This window comes from Fusarium proliferatum, assembly GCF_900067095.1.
Source record: "Fusarium proliferatum ET1 genome assembly, contig: FPRO_scaffold005, whole genome shotgun sequence".
Lineage (NCBI taxonomy): Eukaryota > Fungi > Ascomycota > Sordariomycetes > Hypocreales > Nectriaceae > Fusarium > Fusarium proliferatum.
This window is the reverse complement of record NW_022194794.1, coordinates 1,849,553-1,870,724: the sequence shown is the minus strand read 5'-3', so window position 1 is coordinate 1,870,724 and position 21,172 is coordinate 1,849,553. Positions and strand designations below refer to the sequence as shown.

The window sequence follows — 21,172 nt, the reverse complement described above, 5'->3', positions numbered from 1 at the left end:
AAAGTATTGGAAACGTGCATCATACTGATTGAGTGGGATATTCAAAAAGGCCAGTGCATTATATCTCATTCTCCCTTGTATGTTGGTCATACAAATATGTGGGTGGGAGTATGTGTATGGGTGTGAGTGACTGAGTGACTGACTGTATTATGTCATTGACAAAATGGTCGCACTTATACGTAAGTAGGTACCTGGTTATCTCCCTTGCTCTAATATCACGAGACATTTAGAGCCTTAAAATACTCATATCATAACACACCATAACAATAACGTTTCTACCACATCATGTCACATGAAACTGCTGCAGTTGATGCCAACGCCAATGCCGGCTTCTGGAAAGAACTCGACTCATGGAAGACACCCGTAGCTAAAGAGGTCGGTCCTGCAGTCGAGGTTGGATCCAAAGCGCCCTGGTCTCAACACCTTCGCCTTCCAGACGGGAAACCTACTCTCGTGGTGTTTCTCCGTCATTGTGGATGTCCCTGTATTTTAACCCTTATCATCCCGCTTGTACCATCTGATGCTAACTGACTGCGAACTAGTCGCCGAAAAGACGTTCAGAGCTCTCGCCGACCTATCCGATAAGGTCCCAGGGGTTCATTGTGTTGCCATCTCGCACTCTTCAGAAGAAGCAACAGACAAATGGCTTCCCCTGGTCGGCGGCACCTGGAACGTCGATGTTGTGATTGATGAAGAGCGCGACTTGTATGCCAAATGGGGCCTCGGAATATCATCAACGTGGCACGCTGTTAACCCTCTCACGCTGTGGAACGTCTTCAGCCTTGGAAAGAATGAAGGCATCTGGAATCGACCAACCGAGAGTGGCTCGCGGTGGCAGACGAGCGGTGCCTTTGCTGTTGATCGCGACGGAACTATTCGCTGGGCTCATGTAGCGAGAACCGCCGATGATATGCCAGATCTCAACGCTGCCATGACTGCGCTTGGACACCCACCCCCTGAGAAGAAGCGCCATTCAAGTCATGAACACTAACTGACGAGGTTGGACTTACCTCAGTGTGCATATATAGCCCCAAAAAAGGGGTTGTCAGGTGTCAAAACTAAGCACCACTGTCACCAATATGTGCTAGACGGGGGCCGTCAAAGTCCAATATATGTGTGTGATATTTATAGGGTATCTTGTATCATGATATATTGCTCCAGTACACGAACAGTACTCGTACCCGCTTCTTGTCCTGGCCTTTGAACGAGAGCATAATGGTGGAGCGCAGACGATGGCGCTGGTCCGTACGTGTTTCAGCAGGCTGCAATACCATGTTTCGCCATCTAGAAAGACAAGACCATGCTCAGCCGTCCAACCTCTATGTTTCTTCTTCGTGATGCAACAACAGAACAAATCCCGTCAGACCAGCCGGTGTGCATGATCTTGGAAGCCACCAAACCAACCAGGCCAACACTGCTCACCATTTCTAGAGCAAGCATCCCTTTCTGCTTGAGACCTCCCCCCATCTCCAAGAGGCCAAGCGGATCCTGGTGTGTAGGTTGAGGAGCTTTCCGTTTCTTAGACTGCGTCTTTTTCTTGCCGTTGCCGGGGACGTAGACTAGACTCGACTGCTTCGCCACAGCGTTTGAAATGGCCCTCTCTTCCATCAGATGGTATAATCTCTCGGATTGAAGACTCTGGCGCAGGTTATTCGCCCAGTTATAGAGCTCCAGCCGATCCCAGCTCGGGGTCCGCCTGAAGGACCTTAATCTCATGGCCCTCTCCGGAATAGATCGAGAGACTAAGGCTCCGCTCGACAAGGCATTTTGAAGCAAATTATCGCCGTGATCACGTCGCCATTGGATGCATTTCACCGCTGCAGAGTGCCGTAATCGAGCGCTACCGTCCAGAGAAAAGACGTGGTCGACGAGTCGGCCCAAGTCTGTAGGCAAAAGCGGCGGGATGTATTCCGAGTCCATAAGGGTACTTGCGTCCATAGTATGGTAGTCCGGCTGGGCTTCGGTAGAAACGGCATATACACACTTGGTCTCCTCTGAGTCGCCAGGCCCTGCAAAGGAGAAGTAATCAACATCCTTATCAACCAGACTCTTCACAACTTGCTGTTTGATGTGCTTGATTTCCTCTGGTGCAAGCTCATCAACCCTAGTAAGAACTGGGATTACGTTAGTCATGCGCTGAGCGCGTTTGATGTACTCGACATCCTCTCGTACAAGGCCTGGAACTCATTAGCAAACGCGGTGGGCATACGAAACTGGATGAACTTACCGCTGTGGGGAATCAGGTAGAGCAGAGCGTCCACGACTGGCTCGCCGCCAGAGTTGACCAAGGTGAACAGATCCGAATCAGCCATGGGCTTATTCATCAGAGATGCCAAATGAGATTCGACATAATGAAGATCACGCCACGAGCCCTGAGTTATTGTTAGGATGTGATAATCTAAGGCGGGTGGTCCGGGTACGTACAGAGGCACCTGGTCGGCGGCCTGGGCTTTCAACAAAGCATACATTCCTATCAAGGACATCACCAGTGGTAGAGATCCGCCTCCGTGCTGTAACAGCGAGTTCAGAATCAGACCGCCACCATGGCTGGGGGCGCGAACTAGCATATGTTTCAGTAGCATGCACCGCACTGTGATTCTCTATCGGATCCATGTGAACGATGTGCTTGCAACGTTCTGCCAGAGTCTTAATGAGGGAAGTTTTCCCAATACCTATTGAAGTCGTTCGTCAAAACCGCCACTGATGGGTATTCTGTTGATGTACTTACCGCATTGCCCAGCGACCATGATCTTTAGCTTGCCCAGAGATTTACCTACTTCCGAGAAAGGACGACGTCGTGGAACCATCAAGCTCGGCATGATAAGCTGGGGAACCGTGCTTTGGTTTTCTTGACTATCTGCCTGATCTGTTACGGGTAAGGAGACATCATCATGGATCAAGTCGCTATGGGCGTCGACGGAGGGACCTGCTAGGGAGTAGCTTTGCGACGAGATGCTCATGACAGAACCAGAATGCGAAAGACCGATCAGAGAGGGAGTGCTTGGCTGCGACGGTAAATTCAAGGAGTCTTTTTCGACAACAGATTCAACAGAAGAATCCTCTGAATCGTCAGACTCCGATGCGGGATACGCAGGCTTACGGCCGGTACGAGGAGGCGAACGTCGTTGACGCGGGGTTGAAGGCCGGCGCGAGTTACGACTACACTTGCGCTGATCACTTTGCTGGCGTAGCCGCGGACGGGAGCGATCTCGGCGAGCGTCAAGGTCGGCCTCTGTGGTGATGAAACAGGCAGTAGGTACAGTCGAAGAAGGGCGTACCAAGCTGTCAGGCCGGTCTGAGGACCGAGTGTTGAGAGGATGATTCGTAGGCAAGACAGGTCTCATTGTTGTATGTGGTTGGAGGGGTCCGAGGCAGCGTGCTATGCTGTGCTGTGCTTATACGGCGGATGCAGGGGTGTTAAGGTAAAGTGCAGTTCTGATAAGGGGCAAGCTGTCTTTGTTCATGTCACGGTGCCTCGTAGGAGAACAGGAGTACGTATGTATTTGCATTCGAAGGCGTAACACAGCGAGCGGCAAGCAGTGAAGATGTTAAGAAGAAACACGGGAAATGCGGGATGGATGGATTGTGTAGCTCGATGACGATTGTTTTTAAAAGTCCAAACTCAGTTGGATAAGGTAAGGAGGTATGGTAAAGTAGCCTCAACAAATATATCCCGTCAAATCGTCTTATTGATTCATGGGGTAAAATGCCATACTTGGTAGGTGGGGGCCCATGCACCCCCCCACCTACCAAGTGCGCCAGCGCTTAATCCATAGCACTAATAAGCCCCCGTGATGAGCTTGAGGCATGATTGACACCCGTTATAAGCACCCATACCTAGGTCCACTGTTGTAGACCAAGATCAGCCCCGTAACATCTATACTTTAGATGCCTTGTTTAACAAAAGAAATGTAAAGAATATCACTATATATTATATATCACCAATTATGCTGTTACTGGCTCGCACCTTGGTTTTTGGCCCGTGTTTCAATCAATGGCCTACTACTAGGCATCGGGTTCAATAAGTTAGTAGATCAATTCCAGACTCTCTTCCCCTAAGGTTCTGTCGATTCCTCCAACCCCTCCCTAGGAGATGGGACCGTTCCAGCAGCCTCTTCTGTTTGGGTACCTATCGACATCCCCTCCCTTTCCATCCCCCCAGGCCCCCTCCATTCATCCAAAAAGTCACCTACCGCAAGCAAAGGGTACGACTCGAAAAGGATATTTTTTAATTAAAAAAAAAGTGAGACCAACCTAAAGGGCGGAACCCCCAAATACATACTCTCTATCAAGGGCAGAGTTTGTGAGTCATCAACAAAATAAACCCAAAATATCAAGAAATAGAAGCAAACAGTAGCCACTGCCCACAACCCACCCTTTACCTCCACTCGCATAATCTTTCTCTCCTACAGATTGTCGACAATCCTCACCCAAGTCGAAATCGGTGACACGCCATCATCAGCCAATACCCACACATCCTCGTTCGCTTTTCAAACTCTACCCGCATCAGACTGATATCATCTCGTACCCTCACCTCAACCTCAACATGGACGGAAAGCGACACCCCAGCTCGTTCCAGCAGCTAGAGAAGCTCGGTGAAGGCACCTATGCCACCGTCTTCAAGGGCCGCAACAGACAGACTGGAGAGCTTGTGGCGCTCAAGGAAATCCACCTCGACTCCGAAGAGGGAACACCGTCGACTGCCATCCGAGAGATTTCGTTGATGAAGGAGCTCAAGCACGAGAATATTGTTGGGCTGCACGATGTTATACACACCGAGAACAAACTCATGCTCGTCTTTGAGTACATGGACGGCGATCTAAAGAGGTACATGGACACTCATGGTGATCGCGGCGCCCTCAAGCCTACCACCATCAAGTCCTTCATGTACCAGCTCCTCAAGGGCATCGACTTCTGTCACCAAAATCGTGTTCTTCACCGCGATCTCAAGCCCCAGAACTTGCTCATCAACAGCAAGGGCGTTTTGAAGCTCGGCGATTTCGGCCTTGCCCGCGCCTTTGGTATCCCCGTCAACACCTTCTCCAACGAGGTCGTCACCCTATGGTACCGCGCCCCCGACGTCCTCCTCGGCAGCCGAACATACAACACCAGTATCGACATCTGGTCCGCGGGCTGCATCATGGCCGAGATGTTTACCGGTCGACCTCTGTTCCCCGGAACCACAAACGAAGACCAGATCATCCGCATTTTCCGCATAATGGGAACACCAACAGAGCGTACCTGGCCCGGTATCACGCAGTTCCCCGAGTACAAGCCTACATTCCATATGTACGCCACTCAAGATCTTCGAAACATCCTCCCGGCGATTGACCCCAACGGTATCGACCTGCTGCAGCGAATGCTACAGCTTCGACCAGAGCTGAGGATCAGTGCCCATGATGCCCTTCAGCACGTTTGGTTCAACGACCTTATGATGCACCCTCAGCAGCAGGCTCTCCAGGCGCAGGCTCGCGGATACCCCCAGGCTGTTCCCACTCAAGGTTTCGAGGCGTATTAGAACTTGCCCCAGCCGCCAGTGGCGAGAGACCGAAATTTCTAGTTTTGCTGCGTCATGATCACAGCGTTTTTGAATCGAGCTGTTTCAGTAACAGCGTCTCACTGCAAACCAAAAGAAGAAAACACAGTAATATTACGTGGCGACTATTTCTCAGCACGATGGAGTTAAGGGTCAGCATGAATTAGACAGGACAGGAGAGATATTTGATCTTGGGACAGCAGCGTATGTCGGTGTCTTGATTCGTCATTTTTTTCTTCTCTCTTTTCATTCCTGTCAACAACTGATGTTGAGTATGAGTGAGTACCTCAGGTGTCAGGGGGGTTGGAGGGGTTGACCCTCCTGGTTTTAGTCTATAATCCTACGAGCGAAATGTATGACTTTAATACTCATGGGTGTTCTTTTGGCCCGTGTCTGTTGACAAGACTGCCATCGACTGGGCTCTTAAATTTTGTGCGGAGAGGATCTTTGGCCCATGTTTCCGCGAGAGCTGGTGTTTCGTCCTTTTCCGCAGGGAAGCCTGCGCGTTCTCTCAGTTTCTCGACCTCATCTCTTACTCTCCTGGCCACTGATATTCTTAACTCCGTAGCCTCTGGGCTATTTCGGAGTAGTTCTGGGTCACCTTTGGCAACAAGCTTGCGCCATGCTGCCCGCTGCAGACCGAAGAGCTGATCAACGTCGGTCGGCTCGCCTATCACTATTTTGACCGTCTTTCCAACACGAGGCGCCCATCTGGGCCATCCTCTATCCTCGGCCATAATGTGCTGGGTACCATGGACGAACATGGGGATGAACTCTGGAGCCGGGTCAGATTCGAGGATCAGGCGAGATACACCCCATTTGAAGTAGCGCAATCCGCTTTCCGGACTTTGGTGACAACAAGCTTCTGGAAATACGTGAACCCAGGCATTTCGATAGGCTGAGTAGGCAGACGGTGCTGTAAATCGATCGACACCGTTTGTGGAGAAGAAGAGTGGTTGGGGAACCGGTGGAGGTCTTGTCGAAGCAGGGGTTGCAGAGAGAGGAGAGTCAGAGGCTGTAGACCATGAAGCTGGTGATGGGCCCGACAGCAGCTTGATGGCTTGTGTCATGGTTGGCTGGTATAGACCACCATAGGGAGAGTACCATAATCTGTGAGTGGGCAAAACCTGACCAAGACTGAAGAATGTCGAAGTGGCTCTGTGATTTATTTGAGTCGTCAGCCAATGCTCGCTCACTCACTCACACACACACACACACACACTCTCTCTCTCTCTCTCTCTCTCTCTCTCTCTCTCATTTATTGATCTTCAAGACTCACTTATTCTTGAAACATATGTCATGCGCCCCAAGACCCCATCTCATGTTGACTGCGTCAAAGAAGTACCGCATTGGTAGCATGCCCCAAATAAGAGGATCGTCAAGTCTGTATGCATTATATACTGTTAGCATGGGCCGTACGTAGTGTTGGATTGCCATGACATGACATACACTGCTACATGATTGCACACTGTGAGCAGCCCGCGCTCACGCCCTTCCCTTTTCCTACGGTCAAGAACCCCGAGAAGCCCTTGCAGGCCTGTGACCTCGAGGGTATTAAAACCGTTCATAAATACTCTTGCGAATGCGCCAACGGAGCCCATGACAGTCGCTGAGGCAATGCGCCATGGCAGACTTGGCTGCGCAGGAGGTTCAGAATCTGACATGGTAACGAAGCCTTGATAAGATATCAGATCATCATTGTAAAAACGAGACAATATTGAAAAACGAGTATTCGTTGAATGGGAAAAGACAAGTCTTGGTAGTACCTAGACAAGTGCTTTATACGTACGTACCAAGTGTTTGATCGGAGAGAAGCGGCTCGTAATAGACCCACCTCCAACTTTTTTCCTGTTTGCTTACCCTGTAGAAATGACATGGTGTGCCTACTAACCTGCCTTTTAACTAAGGCATGTCTTGGGGTTGTATTGCAGCTGCCTTACGTTAGAATAAAAATTAAGTTGAGGTCTACCTCAACTTTTATTTCAACATCCATTACTTTAGATTTGTTCTTGTCGTCTGTGGTCTTTCTCAACCCCATTGAACTCATATCTACGAGCTGCAATACGCTGCGACATAGAATACTCCTCTACCAGTTTCTACCAACGACAACAGAGCTCCTCCTGAGCCAGATATTGTCATGGTGTCAGCTCACAGTACGTTTCTCATGATAGAATCATAACGGTTGCCTTACGAATTAATCAATCAATCAGGTAAACGAAACACCTCCCGTCCAGTCTTCACCTCTCACGAACGAGCCCTCGCAAAATCACACTGGTCATCTTCGTCCGCTCGCCTTCACCGCGACTCCTTCCTCCCGTTTGGCTCGTGTGGCCTGTGTCTCAACATTGCCCGCGAACCTGTCTCATGCCGACGCGGCGATATATTCTGCCGCGAATGCGTACTATCGAACATACTCACGCAGAAGAAGGAAATCAAACGCGCCCAGAAGGCGCGCGCCGCTGCTGAGGAAGAGGCCGCTAAGCAAAAAGCGCACGAGGATGAGCTGGATCGCGAGCGCGCCATCCAAGACTTTGAGTTGACGCAGGCTGGTCTCGATCGCAAGAACAAGCCAAACGTAGCCAAGACCGAAGATGAAAGGGTGGATGCGACAATCGGCGATTCGAACTCGCAAGCTTTGGTAATAGGAGGTACGAAGCGTAAGTTTGAACTCGACAAAGATGAACTGGATCGCATTGCGCGCGAAGACAAGGTCAAAGCCAGGAAAGCGCTGGAAGAGGAAAAGGCAAGAATCTCAACCCTACAGCGGTGTAGTATTCTGTGTTAACTTGGCTCCCTATCGTACAGGCTGCGAAACCACATCTCCCATCATTCTGGACTCCATCGCTTACACCAGACGCCCAATCTAGCAAACTCCCGCCAGTTGCGAAGAAAGACAAGACCGTACCAACATGTCCAGCATCTGCATCCGACAGTCCCCACCCTATCACCATGCAAAATCTCATCACAATCAACTTCAACGAAGAGGAAACGTCAAAGGGCAAGCAGAGGACTTGCCCATCATGCTTAAAGATGCTCACAAACGCCTCCAATCCCATGATGTCCAGAGAGTGCGGTCACGTTTTGTGTCACAGTTGCGTTAAACAGTTCATGATCTCATCATCCAAAATGCCATCTTCTGAGGATGTCCAACCCCTGACCTGCTACGTCTGCGACGTACCTCTAACCTCCAAGTCACACAAGACAGATACCGGCCCTGGATCTTTGATACCTGGCTTAATAGCCCTCCAGTCCGAGGGGACAGGCTTTTCAGCTCACGGAGGAAACACCGTGGAGCGATCGAGCGTTGCTTTCCAATGTTGAGACTCTTGCGCTGAACCACATCCCATCACCTCATCCGCAGACTTCGCTGTCGCAAATAGGGCAACAGCATCATTACCCATACACGAACAACAAACCGATGAATTACGCCCTTGGTGAGCATCGTCAATCCGTGACTGAAGAAGCTCTTGAGGAGCTCTCCCTGAAGTCCAGCGTAGAGTGCTTCCATACCCTCGTTGGTAATGATGCGAATAATGACGCCAAATATGGACTGATTGAGAAGATCAAGCATCCTCCGCAGTACATGCTGTCGCTTCGAATTTCCGCTCTGCCGTGCCTCTACATCAGCGTCCGCCGTGCTCAAGGAGCTGCCCGCCATTTGAAGGCGCGTCTTGCCTGTCTGGAAAGGATATGTGATGGCAGTGGCAGTAGCTTTGCTCGAGGCGGCAATCAAAAAGGCGATCCATGCCACTGGAAAGTCCTCTTCTTCGAGGGCTGGCAAGATCCGCGCTGCTAGCCGTCGATTGACAAAGAAGGTGATGCTGGGATTCAGAGTGAGCATCAGGGTAGCCGAGTAGCCAGACCAGAGACCTAGCAATCCGCTTTCCTTTCTAATCTCGGAGAGAATCTCCAGAAGCGACTGATCACTCCCCAACATCTGCTTCCGCGTGACAACATTCGAGATGGGGGTGGTGAGAGCTCTAGCGCACCCTCCAGCGACGGCGCCCACAAGAAGCTCTTCGACAATCTTGGGTTTGCGATGTCGAGGGCGTAGATAGTTGTAGAATCCAAAGAATAGAAAACTGTCCACGACCGACTTGGCCACATCCGTTCCCAGTCCACTGTACAGTGCCTTGATCCCTCCTTCGTTGGCGGGGATGCCTTTGAAAGCTGAAACGACACCATCGTAGTCGCCTGTAGAGCCTCCCGTCTTTCGTTGCGCCTTGAGTCGAGTCGTAACCAGGTCCAATGGGTACAGTGATGCTGTTGATATGGCCGTCCCTACAGAGCCAGATACGGCGTGGCCAAGGGCATTGAGAGCCTGCTGAGACGACATTGTAACAGGATCAAGATACTGAGAATGCTAATCAATGCCGTGAAACGAAGTGATGATAGCTGAAAGGCACGCGCACGTGCATGATGTGAAAGAAGAGTCTCGAGCGAGGCACTATGGATGTTGAGCCGCATGTAAATAAAGTAAGTAGCCCTGTTTGGTATTACAAGACCGTAATAATGAGCGGCGCGCGCTATCGCATTCACGACGTCATAAGCCAACCTCGGCGCGGCCCCATCATCCTCCAGTCGCCGCATGTGACCCATGTTGCGAGGCATGACGGATAGACAGGTACCTTATACTTGTACTTATTAGGTACGGAGTAGACAGGGGAGACTCATAACATTATTGTTTTTCTCATACAAAAGCAAAGCCTTCCAGATCCCGCTGTACAATACTCCTCGTCACAAATAATAATAGTGTTTGGTATCTCCTCCAGGAATGGTCCTTTATACAATCGACATTGATGCACTTCCAGGGAACGTACGTGTGTTGGTTCTGTTTTCAACCCTTTGCCTGTTCTGCAAGACAAGTTTTCATCCTATGCCCTGCTTGAAACTGATGGTTGTCTTTGAGATGTGAATGTCGCTGTCGTCCGCCCAGCATTATTGAAACACGCAGTAATGTCTATTTCTCCCGGAGCGTCTTCTGAAGCGGGTTGTAGCCCAGGATGGCCCTCGGGAAGCTTCTGTGCTCCAAAACCGGTGACCGAAAATATATTTGTCCTCCCACCATTGGTGGCCATTTGAAGCTGTTCGTGTAATCTTGCGAGCTGGTATTGTCGTTTTATGGGAGTGAAAGTAGGTTGTGGTATTAAGGGTTGAGGACGCCATTGTGATAGAGCACCCATCACCGCCGTTGTTTCTTCGTCGGAATCGACTGGTCCATTATTTGCTTCGTCTTCATCTTCTATCGGCGCGTTGGCATCAAGCGCTGCCTCTGTTGGAGTCAATTGTTAGTCGTGTCCAGGCAGTGGGTGGACTAGACCAAGACTTACTCTGCTGCTTCGCTTGATTCTTCTTCTGGTACGCGGCAAGAAGCATATCGTATGGCAAAGATCTTCCTGCGACTGCGCGCTTCGCTCCCATACTGTGGCTCTTACATGTCAATGATCTTGCACATGGCTGTCCATTGGGTAACAAGACACCACACTGCCGTTCCACGTCCACAGGTCCTAGCATCAGTTTTAGTGCAAGCCCCTCAAGAGACCTGTGAACAGTATCTCACCTTTTGGCTTAGGGACCTTGGCTTTTGGCTCATCCTTCTTCTTCTTATTCTTGGGTCCTTTGTCTGGATCACCATCGGCCTTACGTTTCTTTCCCTTCTTATCGTCCTCGGGTTTCTTGCCCGCGGCCTTTTTGGCAGTCTTGCTTCCAGTTGCTTTCTTTTCAGCCGAGATTCCGTCGTCGTCACTGTCGTCGTCGCCCCGCTCAACCCCATTCTCTTCGTCCTCTTTCCGTTGTTCTTCTTGTCTTGCTGCCTCCTTTGCTCTCTCTCTTGCTTCGCGAGCCTCTTTCTTTCTTTGGGCCTTCTCTTTCTTTAACCGCAAGCATTGCGCAATATGCGCCTTGGCGGCTGTTTTCAAAACGCTCTTCTTACAGTGCTTGCATTGTTGCAGGTCGGGGCTATCTTCGAGGGGTCGTCCTGTCGCAAAGGTTTCGCGGGAAGTTTCGTCGAGTTCGTTTACAACAGGACCTGGTGAGGGCGCACCCACAGGCAAGGCGCCATTCTTCTTCTTGTCTTGGAAACATTAGCGGCTTCGCCAAGTTTGTATAGGATGACCTCATTACATACTGTTACTCTCAATTACACTACCATCCATCCAGTTTCCAGGTTTGCTGTGTTTTGGCGCTGGCTTCTTCAGCTTGATCTTTCCGTTCTTGTTCTTGGATGCGACTTTGATCGTGCCGTCATCGCCTGCAAGCTGGGTGTTAGTCTAACGCAGTCGCGCATGATTAAAGTCGCGTTACCTTTTCGGGCATCCGTACCCATGATGATTGAAGTCGGCGGCTGATGTAGTTGCTGTTGTAGTGAGACAGCCTCCTTCGTATCGATGATGAACTTTGCTTTGATGAATCGCGGATAGTCTGGCTTCGAAAGAGATGTCGTTGTGATAAGGCTGGGCTGGGCTGGCCAGGTAGGTATGGATGTTATGGTGGAGTTGAAGGTGTGGCTGCCTTCCATTAATGATACACGTGCCTGAGCCAGGGGTCGGCCCACGCCTACACTATTTCTCCGGGGAGAGTTCCCCCACTGACATCTGCGGGGGACCTAGGCAGGTCCGATGAATGGAAAGGCACCGATGATAACCAGGTTTTTGAATTCATCAATTTTAGAGACTACTGAAATGATCAAGGACTGTTCAATAGTCCCAAATTGCTACTTAGCGCTAGTATGATGCCTCGACAAAGAGTTAGGGCATCTGTTTCTGAAGCCATCCAACTACCTAATGGGCCAGTGAGTGTGCTAATGGTTTTGAATAGTATGACTATCATGTCTGAGCCATGGCCATTCCCATTAAGCTCTGAAAATACTATAGACAAATAAAGATTTTATCAACCTAAGTTGTGTAATATAAAGGCCTCAGGTGCGAGCAGCAACATTGAGGCAGAGAAGCTATCATGTCTACCAAAAGCGGAAGTGGCCATGCTATGCACCGAATATTCGTTAACCATAACCTCCCGTGAACCTAAAAGCCCACATGCAATACCCAAACCAGCCAACTCCGGGTGAAGAACGACGCTCGATGTCAGCTTTTCTACCCCTAAGTACCCGAAGGAAGAAATTCGATGCCAATGCAGCCCACAAAGCCATTAAACACCGAACAAGATGTATCCACACTGTCTCAGACATTCCAGGATTATGTTCATAATCATACCGATGTCTGGGCGAGTTATCATCACCGCACACTGCTTTCGACCACTTCCTTCTTTATCTTCAATGAGTCACGATATGCCTTCATGGTATCCATCATGCACTTGGCATGAAGAATACCCATATCACTCCATATACACTCCATCACTGCCACAACCCATTCCCAGTATGCTTCTGGGACACCAGGAGCACAGGCAGCAACTTGAAGGTGAAACAGAACAACGGGAAGTCCAGCAGAGCCAGAGCCCGCCCCTCCAGGTCTCTCGACTGGTACGGCAGCCTTTTCGGTGAGAAGCGGGTGTCGCCAATGTGTTGGGGTGCTCACGAGAGTGTCGCGGGCGAGTTTTCTAACAACCTCGTATCGATGTCCATATTCAGCCAACGAGATCAACGGCGCGCTAGATTTGGGGTACGCCTTGATGAATTCGATGATTGTCTGGTTCAAGAGAGTTCGCGCCCATCGGTAGTGTCCATACATCCGTGCAACAAACATGTCGAAATAGACATGACACGCGCCATCGAATACTGCAGCTGCAGGTAGGTGTTCCGCTTTCTCTTCGCGAAATCGCCAAGTATGTCCAAGGTTTCGTTCCCAACTAAGGAATGACTCGTCGATATCTAATAATTGCTTCAAGGTGGACACTGTGATAGAACGACCGTCGACCAGAGCATGAGTTTTTATGTATGTTGAGGTTTGAATGAATCGCCCAATCAATGGGCCGAGATCGGTAGCAGGATGATCGGCTGGGTCGAGGAGGGTTCTTGCAAATGAAATCCATTCGAATAGGGGCTCCGGCAGAGGTGTTGCGGACATGTGAGCAGGGATAAACTGAGCAATTATGTGAGTGAATTGGGACAATGCGCTTAGAAACCATGACATACAAGAGAATAAGACATCTGTACCATGGCACGAACCCCGAGGAAAGCGGCCGCTGGCATAGGTAGCCATCGTCGCAACAGAGCAAGCCCACCCATAACGTGCGCATGAACGTGCCCTAGTCCTTGATAGGCTCCCTTGACAAGCTGGAGACGGGTATTAGCAAATTAAAAGCCAAGATTGGACAGGAGAAGGGTAGATCGGGGAGATGGGGCTGACCATGCGGGTGTGTTGGCTAGCATTAGGGGTTGGGGCACAAACCTCGAACATGGCAAGCATGACGACGGAGCGCATCGTGACCTCGAAATCCGGCATGCTCGAGGTCTGTACGAGGCGACCAGTCTGGCGCAGAGCCAACCCATATCGTTGACGGGCTATCGTCATCATGCTGGGATCGTCTTTGAGATTGGAAAGGCTAGCGAGGCCAACCGCGGCCATTACATCTTGGACAGCGGGATCCCATAGCCATTCCGTGTGTGACAAATCGCTGGGGGACCTGGGCTCATCTGGATGGCCTATCAGGTAACGGTTGACATAGAACTGAACCCCCTGTTCCTCGAGACTTGGATCGATTGGCGGCGAAAGCCTTGGTGGCCGTATAACGATACGCTGTGCCGTGAAAGTATTTGAGGTCGTATGATTTAAAGACGAAGCGGGAGATTGAGGAGTTGGCGATGGTGTTTGCTGGCTCACAGTTGAATCAGGAGATGTCGGCCAGCCATCTTTGAACGGTTTATAGGAGGATGCTATCGCTGCGGGACCAGGATAGTTGTGTAGAGATGTTATAGAGGAAGAACCAGAAATGGAAGAGGCTTGTGTAGAGCTGTTGGACGAGTAAGAAGAAGCCAGAGAGCTGGAGGATGTTTGTGTTGATAGGGCCTCAGAGGATTCGCCAACACCCCACTGCGCATGTGCTTTTTGTATCACCTTGCTGCTCTCGTCCCGAAACATAAGGGAGAGCTGATCACGATAACCGGGGCACTTTTTCCCAACCCGAATACATTGTGAGCATTCCGGTTTGATTTTGTCACACTGTTGAGGAGAATTGCCAATTAGTCAAAGCCCATGAACTACTGTATGTACAGAGAATTGTAAGTCATGGATGACACCAGCGGATTAACTCACTTTGATACGTCGCACGCGACAATTCTGACAGCCCTGAGAGGCTTTCCCGCAGTAAACCATGGTCTCTGAAAGTTTTTGGATCACTACGGTGTCTTGCCGAGAATTGGACACCGTCGATAATCAGTAGGTCGGGGGCAGTGAGATCGGTAGCACGGTGACGGAGTTCGTGGAGGCTGGTGGGTACCGGATTTACCCTGACTCCAATATATAAGTAGTGGTGGAGATGGCAATTGCGCTCGTCCAAAGCCACAGGCTATGAAACAAGTAGCGAACGGCTATGGGAAACTCGGGTCAGTTTGTTGATTGAAACCCTGACAGTCGTGTGTTGCATCAGAGCTTGAAACAATAGGGGTGGTAGACCGGAAGACAAGATCAGGTAAATAAGCATAGCCAAGTTGCAGAACGGCAGAAATGCAGTGGAAAAGTGATAGGATGATTAATAAGGTCGGATAGCTGCCTCAAGAAATAAGTCCCATCCCGAGTAACTTGGGTAACGCGACGAATCGCGTGTTGATTGACCTTGTACTGCCTGCGCTGGCTGTCTCAGCCACTCATCCAGCCCAGAGGCCCAAAGCACAACTTGCTCACTGGCAAGTCTGACGCTATCGCTGCCGCCCGTGGCGAAGAGACCAGGGATGAAATAGGGAGTGCTGTCGGATGGGCCAGTATCCAAATCCAGTAGGGAACCAGCCGGTGTTGGTGCTGGGTCACAACGGTCACGACGGCGGGTAGGCAGATGTCAGACAAGCCCGTTGTGTTTCCGATATGTAGGGATGTCCCGCAGCCCAGGGAGCTGGAACTGGAATCGGGACGAGAGGAAAAGGAGGGAGAGGAGAATATGTTGACGTGAAATTGGCGGGGTATTAACTTATGGCAAAAGTAGAGAATAGATGTTTACTTTTGTCGGCACATGTGAGTGAGTTCAGCCAGCCCTCTCCCGTGATTGATTGATTGCGACGAGACCGAGTCAAGGCCAGGACCAGGGCCTAGAGGCTGGTGCTGTGCTGAACTGGTCTGTCTTGTCTGGCCTGGCTTGGATATTTTCGAGTAAGGGTTGGTAGGTAGTGCGGAGAAAGGGTTGGCAAACTGTGTACGGTATATGGTACGGTATGGTTGGTATATGTTGAGGATGGGAGTGATCTAAGACGAAATAGACATGACGTCCATATAGACAACGGCCTAATAGTATGCCCCGTCGGACTTTATGGGAAATACTGTCAAAAAAGTCGTTGGAAGATTAAAGATCAAGCAAGGATGAGAGTCTAAGTATGGTAAAGTAGAGGACGAAAACGGAAGCCATCTATGGATGATGGGAGGTAGGTGCTCAGACGGGACAGCCCAAGTAGTGGACCCAACTGTCCTAATTAGGTACCTTAGATTGCCTCAGTACTACATTAGTAGTAAGAGCTCAGTAAGGTACCTACCTATAACCACTTACCTATGCTAGGTAAATAGACACTACTACCAGCTACCTCTATTCTAACTAGGTACCTACAGCTACACAGCTCGCTGCGGCTACAGCGCCAATGGAATGCTTGCCGAGCCGACCTAAAGCCGGGCGCGGGCACTCACGCATCGTATCGTATCGTACTGTACCGTATCACACAATCTATGATATTGAGATTTCAATCTGTCAGCATTTTAATTAATGTGTGGACCCGAATCAATGCTACCTCTGACGGTTGTATCGAGGGAATTACGGAGCACTACATCGTATGTACTCATCGATCATACCTCATCTCGGCGATCGTCAGCCAGCATTGTTCAACTCCAACCCAATAGATTCGATGGCAACGTAGCTTACCGAAATCCGCACGGAGATCAAGAGCTCAGCTTCTGCCCGAGGTCATGACAAAAGCCCAAGCCCAAGCCAAAGCCCAGGATGATACCGACATCCTGGATACTGGGAAAGTCCTTGAAGGTCTCGACGAGGGAATGAGGGCCTCTAGACTATCACTCAAAGTGGACTGCCAGGCCAGGACTGCGTGATGTGGTGCAAAGTGCCACTTTGGACGGTCTAGGCCAGCAGGGACCACCTTGCTTGCTATTGATCACAACTCACAACTCGAGAGGGGAAATTTGAAAGGATGAAGGTTTGCAAGGTGACGAGAAAGGTGGAGGTGGCACATACATTAAAGGGGGACACGGAGGCAGCCAGCAATACGGGATCATTGAAGGGTAAGTTGGAACGAACGTGAGTTTTAGATGGACGTTTTTAGGGGTTCCATCCAGTATGGAAAACCTTATCCGCACAAGCTGAACTGTATGAGAAGCAGGAAGGGTAACCCAGTCAGTGGAGGCGAAGCCTTTAAGCTCTAGTCGCCAATACATATTGAGGAGGCAGGGGAAATGTTGATTGCGGAATGGTCCATTTTGCCGTTACCATGGGAGTGGGTAAGTCTGCAAAATACTTACCAGGAGACCAGATGAAAATGGAACGGCAGATGTTATCTGTTGCTTACCATATCAAAACACGGCACGGCAGAGACCACTTGGCGCGTGGCTCTTCCAGCAGGCCATCCCAGTACGGGAGTCACGGAGGTAGGGAGACGACTCGTGCAATACGATACACGCATTAATTTATCATTTCAAAACCAACTGACGACAGAGTTTAGCCTCACAAACGCAGACCTTGAACTGACATTAGCTCGTGACCAGCCGTTGTGAAGGGTACATACGTACGTGCACTCTATGGCTTGGCATAACGGGTTTCAGCTCTTGGAGAGCGGTGTGTTCAGGAAAGCTCGAAACCTCCGAAGACCAACCAAGGGCCAATTCCCATCGAAGTAAACTCAACAGAGGCTTTTTATATGTAGGGAGGTAGTCCATCGACTTACATACATGTTGTCTTGACACTTGATCAATATCCGGACAAAAGCCGGCTCTCGGCCGAACCGATGCTACAGGGCTGCAGATTTGTCTCGGGGCAGTAAGGCTGGCCTAGGCTGGTTGGCCTTTACGCCCGTCGTATCTCAAGGGGCTGCCTGATTCGTGATGATCCCAATGAATGCTAGCTACCTAATAACGGACACAACCGAGCGCTGTTAGTAGTTACAGCACCTGAACTCGATGACGCGCGCAGCCAAAACTCGGTGCCAATTTGGCGACTCAGGACTGCAGGTCGTGCCAAGAACCCAATCTAGCTAACGTTGGAATCATTGGATCCAATGTTGACAGCAAAAGGCCATGCATGCATGCTTTTAATTATTTCTCCTCTACGCTGGCCTGCGACTTCGGTACCTAGATTCTTCAGGGACATCGAATGCCAAGTCGGAACCTAAGCAAGTGCCATCAAAAGCTTTACGAATGAGTTATAGAATCATATTCTCTTCTTCTTTAACCGTTGAAATACATATGCTTTTTTAGTTGTGGCTTGTCTGCGTCCGTTTACTGGCACCTTTCAGCTTCTTGAGCTCTCCCTCCACTTACATGACCCGGGTAACTTGAGGATGACGTAGTCGACATAGGTAGGTAAGGCATCCAACTCTATCTCGGCCTTCCCCAGATAGGTTGTCCGGTCCAACACCAAAACACTGACACAAATTCCTTAGCTTCAGCATAAGTTAAGCCACAGACAGATGCGCAACCTCTGTTTGTTCTTTGATTAGCTACTTTGATCTTCTGCTGCAGGTTTCCTCCTCTCTAGCCACACTCACCCTTGTCGCTTGTACGTATTATGTACGTCCGCATGCCTGTGGAGGGGCAGCGCAACGTCATACCCTCTTCCAAGACCAACCTTTTACATCATCCACCCAACCTATCCAAGCCTGGAATATCAAGGGAACACTGGGTGCTGAAACGAAAGGCCGGGGATACGGCTCAGAGCATGCTGCAGTAACCCAGGGCCCTGTCAGCTCCATCGATCGACCGCGGCGTCATAACTTGAGCCGCCACATATGGATGATGGACTCTTGTGCCTTGCCTTGACACGGATGGGTACTTTTGGTCATGCTCTACAGCAAACAGGTAGTCACAATGCTGCACAACTTTGACTGGTTAGACCCGGCAAGTAACGTGAATCCTTCCAAGGGTACTTTCTAAATGGCTTCTATTCACAGGGGCCATGATGCATGCTGACCTAGTTAGGTGCCTGAGCTGACTGAGGTGTTGTGCTACCAGTATTTGTGTCCCTCGCTTGGTTGGGTTAAACAAACAACGACGTCAGACCTACCATACCACCTCCCCCTCTTTGATTTTTACCTTTTTGAACCTGAAGGACCTTTTATTTAAACTGGAACTTCCCCTTGAAGCTCTCACCCTTTCTTCATAATTTCAGTCTTTTACTATATCCCATCTCGCTCCCAAGATACCCAGCCATTCACCCTTCAATTGCACGACAACCAAAGGTACCAAACTTACACAACCGTCACAACTTAGTCACAATGGAGACCATCAGCAACCTCACTGCGGCCGCCTCCAAGGCTGTTTGGGGAGACAACCAAACTGCCAACAAGGAGCCCGTCTCTGGGGTCCAGGGTGACACCAGGCAGGGCGAGCCATACGATGCCGGCAACTTGGGTACGACCTCAACGCCTGCACTAGGTACATAAGCAAATACAGTTGAATGATATCACTAACATGGCTTGGTCTAGAAACGCCCCAGCAGGAAAAGGTGGCACAAACCTTTGGCAGCCACGGCGAGGAACGCGCAACAGGCCTTGGACATGAAGCCCCCGTCTCCAAGCCCACCGACGCGACAAACGCTGCTTCAGCCACACCTTCTGTTCCCGCTCCCAATCCTCACTCAAAGGATACCTCTGCCGGCCAGAATGACACCCGTGACCCGGCGCAGGCGGACAAGGGCAACAAGGACCTCCACGATGTTGACGACACCTCTGAGGGCACCGACGTCAAGCTCGGAGAGGGTCCTGGACCTCAGCCTATCGAGAAGCTTGCCAAGGAGCATGGAGGTGATGCGGGCAATGCTCCTGTTGAGGGAACTTCTCACAAGCCTACTGAGGTTGGCTCCGAGGGAGCCACAGAGTCATCCAAGTCTGAGAATCAACCCCATGACCCCAAGGAGGACGAGTATGTCACTGCTAGCGGTTTTGCTGCCGATGGTGGTGACTTTGATGCTTCCAAGCCTGGTGCTGGACGTGAAGCTGACCGTAGGTCCACAATCAAAATACCCAATGTTTCGTTACACTAACGACTATCAGGCCTGATGGAGCAAAAGGGTATTCACCTTGGTGAGAGCGGAGGCTCAGATCACTCCAAGACGGAATCGCACTCCGGCGGCAAGCACCACGGATCTGATGAGAAGAAGGACAAGCCAAGCATCGGCGAGCGCATTAAGGCCAAGCTCCACAAGCACTAAAGGGTAATAAATGTCGTGATGTTTGGAACAAATATGCAAAGTTAATGATGGAAAATGATATCCCGCACGGCCGTTTCGGCGCTTTACTTCTCAGCCTATGCCCTGTTATTTTTAGTCGTGTTTTTATACTACGTAGGTAGTCACTCTATGTAAGTAGTTGGCACCATTGTTCTGGTCATTCACTCAATGCCAGCCGAGATACGGACTGTCTCGCTGAGTTCGGTGCCGCCATGTCGTGATATGTGATTGGATCTTACGCGAAGCCTCGTTTCAGTGCTGTCACCAACACGTTGTCTATTATCAGACCAGGCCCCTTGTCAGGTGGTGTATCGCCTAGATGCGGCCCGGAATAGCGGGATGCTGGGCAAGCTGGGGTAAAGATACACGAGAGGGGGTGTGAGATAGCGACGGATGTTGCATATTCGTTTGTTTCTGATCAGCACTCCTTGCATAAGGGTAATTGAACTCAAATTTCGGGGACATTGTCAGATAGTTACGTCAACGGGATTCTCATCATTAAAGATACATCGATTCGAGAATCACTACCAACTTGTCCGTGATGTGAATAACCGAACTGCCGTAACAGTTCCTTATATGAACTGTACTGATACACAACCATGTTGTTTGTTTTTAAAAAATTGACCATTCGCTCCACTAGATGCTTCCCATCATATCATGCGCCATATCTCTGGGGTCTTTCAGGTATATTCAATCCTCGTGCGGCCAGCGTACACTTGCAAATGTCATCATCAGTGTCCACCAAATTTCCCAATCCCTTCCACGCAAACCTTCTCCATATGGAAGTTGGTGTGCCAAATATGTTCATCATCAAATAATCCATTCCTTCACGTAAAGGTTGCCTCTTGGCCTTCCTCGGAGCATTTGTCAAAATGCTTCTCACAGCATTCCGAATACCCTGCCGAGCATCTCCGCGCTGAAGAACCCCCTGTCGCCAACCATTTCCCACCACACCAACTTTTCCGGGCCGCTTCCCGACCATGCGGTGCTGGCTGTTTTGTGCCTCTTCCTGCCACTATCAATCGTGGACGGCGTTCATCGCGTGATATCCGTCCCATGTAAGGGCCACTCAGGACTATTGTGAGCTCTGAG

The 21,172-nt window shown here is 50.2% G+C and overlaps 9 protein-coding genes across 9 annotated transcripts; 4 read left to right on the top strand and 5 right to left on the bottom strand.

Moving 5' to 3' along the window:
• Positions 1-285: 285 nt before the first annotated feature.
• FPRO_10875 (uncharacterized protein) lies at positions 286-991 on the top strand (the record flags this gene model as incomplete). Its single annotated transcript, XM_031231886.1, has 2 exons — positions 286-484; positions 543-991. The coding sequence occupies 2 exons, from the start codon at positions 286-288 to the stop codon at positions 989-991; spliced, it is 648 nt and encodes a 215-aa protein (XP_031081878.1).
• A 293-nt stretch (positions 992-1,284) lies between these two features.
• Positions 1,285-3,344, bottom strand: FPRO_10874 (uncharacterized protein; the record flags this gene model as incomplete). Its single annotated transcript, XM_031231885.1, has 4 exons — positions 1,285-2,177; positions 2,228-2,372; positions 2,425-2,672; positions 2,729-3,344. 4 exons carry the CDS (start codon positions 3,342-3,344, stop codon positions 1,285-1,287), a joined length of 1,902 nt encoding a protein of 633 aa, XP_031081877.1.
• Positions 3,345-4,546: 1,202 nt separating this feature from the next.
• On the top strand, positions 4,547-5,518 carry FPRO_10873 (putative PHO85-cyclin-dependent protein kinase; the record flags this gene model as incomplete). Its single annotated transcript, XM_031231884.1, has 1 exon — positions 4,547-5,518. The coding sequence occupies one exon, from the start codon at positions 4,547-4,549 to the stop codon at positions 5,516-5,518; it is 972 nt and encodes a 323-aa protein (XP_031081876.1).
• Positions 5,519-5,904: 386 nt separating this feature from the next.
• On the bottom strand, positions 5,905-7,200 carry FPRO_10872 (uncharacterized protein; the record flags this gene model as incomplete). The annotated part of the gene is made up of 3 exons (XM_031231882.1): positions 5,905-6,694; positions 6,816-6,920; positions 6,986-7,200. The coding sequence occupies 3 exons, from the start codon at positions 7,198-7,200 to the stop codon at positions 5,905-5,907; spliced, it is 1,110 nt and encodes a 369-aa protein (XP_031081875.1).
• A 473-nt stretch (positions 7,201-7,673) lies between these two features.
• Positions 7,674-8,857, top strand: FPRO_10871 (uncharacterized protein; the record flags this gene model as incomplete). The annotated part of the gene is made up of 3 exons (XM_031231881.1): positions 7,674-7,689; positions 7,747-8,279; positions 8,342-8,857. 3 exons carry the CDS (start codon positions 7,674-7,676, stop codon positions 8,855-8,857), a joined length of 1,065 nt encoding a protein of 354 aa, XP_031081874.1.
• A 25-nt stretch (positions 8,858-8,882) lies between these two features.
• Positions 8,883-9,872, bottom strand: FPRO_10870 (uncharacterized protein; the record flags this gene model as incomplete). Its single annotated transcript, XM_031231880.1, has 1 exon — positions 8,883-9,872. The coding sequence occupies one exon, from the start codon at positions 9,870-9,872 to the stop codon at positions 8,883-8,885; it is 990 nt and encodes a 329-aa protein (XP_031081873.1).
• A 538-nt stretch (positions 9,873-10,410) lies between these two features.
• On the bottom strand, positions 10,411-11,861 carry FPRO_10869 (uncharacterized protein; the record flags this gene model as incomplete). The annotated part of the gene is made up of 5 exons (XM_031231879.1): positions 10,411-10,808; positions 10,867-11,043; positions 11,097-11,609; positions 11,664-11,786; positions 11,840-11,861. The coding sequence occupies 5 exons, from the start codon at positions 11,859-11,861 to the stop codon at positions 10,411-10,413; spliced, it is 1,233 nt and encodes a 410-aa protein (XP_031081872.1).
• A 907-nt stretch (positions 11,862-12,768) lies between these two features.
• On the bottom strand, positions 12,769-14,805 carry FPRO_10868 (uncharacterized protein; the record flags this gene model as incomplete). The annotated part of the gene is made up of 4 exons (XM_031231878.1): positions 12,769-13,572; positions 13,626-13,766; positions 13,882-14,652; positions 14,746-14,805. 4 exons carry the CDS (start codon positions 14,803-14,805, stop codon positions 12,769-12,771), a joined length of 1,776 nt encoding a protein of 591 aa, XP_031081871.1.
• Positions 14,806-19,127: 4,322 nt separating this feature from the next.
• On the top strand, positions 19,128-20,062 carry FPRO_10867 (uncharacterized protein; the record flags this gene model as incomplete). Its single annotated transcript, XM_031231877.1, has 3 exons — positions 19,128-19,263; positions 19,338-19,853; positions 19,905-20,062. 3 exons carry the CDS (start codon positions 19,128-19,130, stop codon positions 20,060-20,062), a joined length of 810 nt encoding a protein of 269 aa, XP_031081870.1.
• Positions 20,063-21,172: the final 1,110 nt, after the last annotated feature.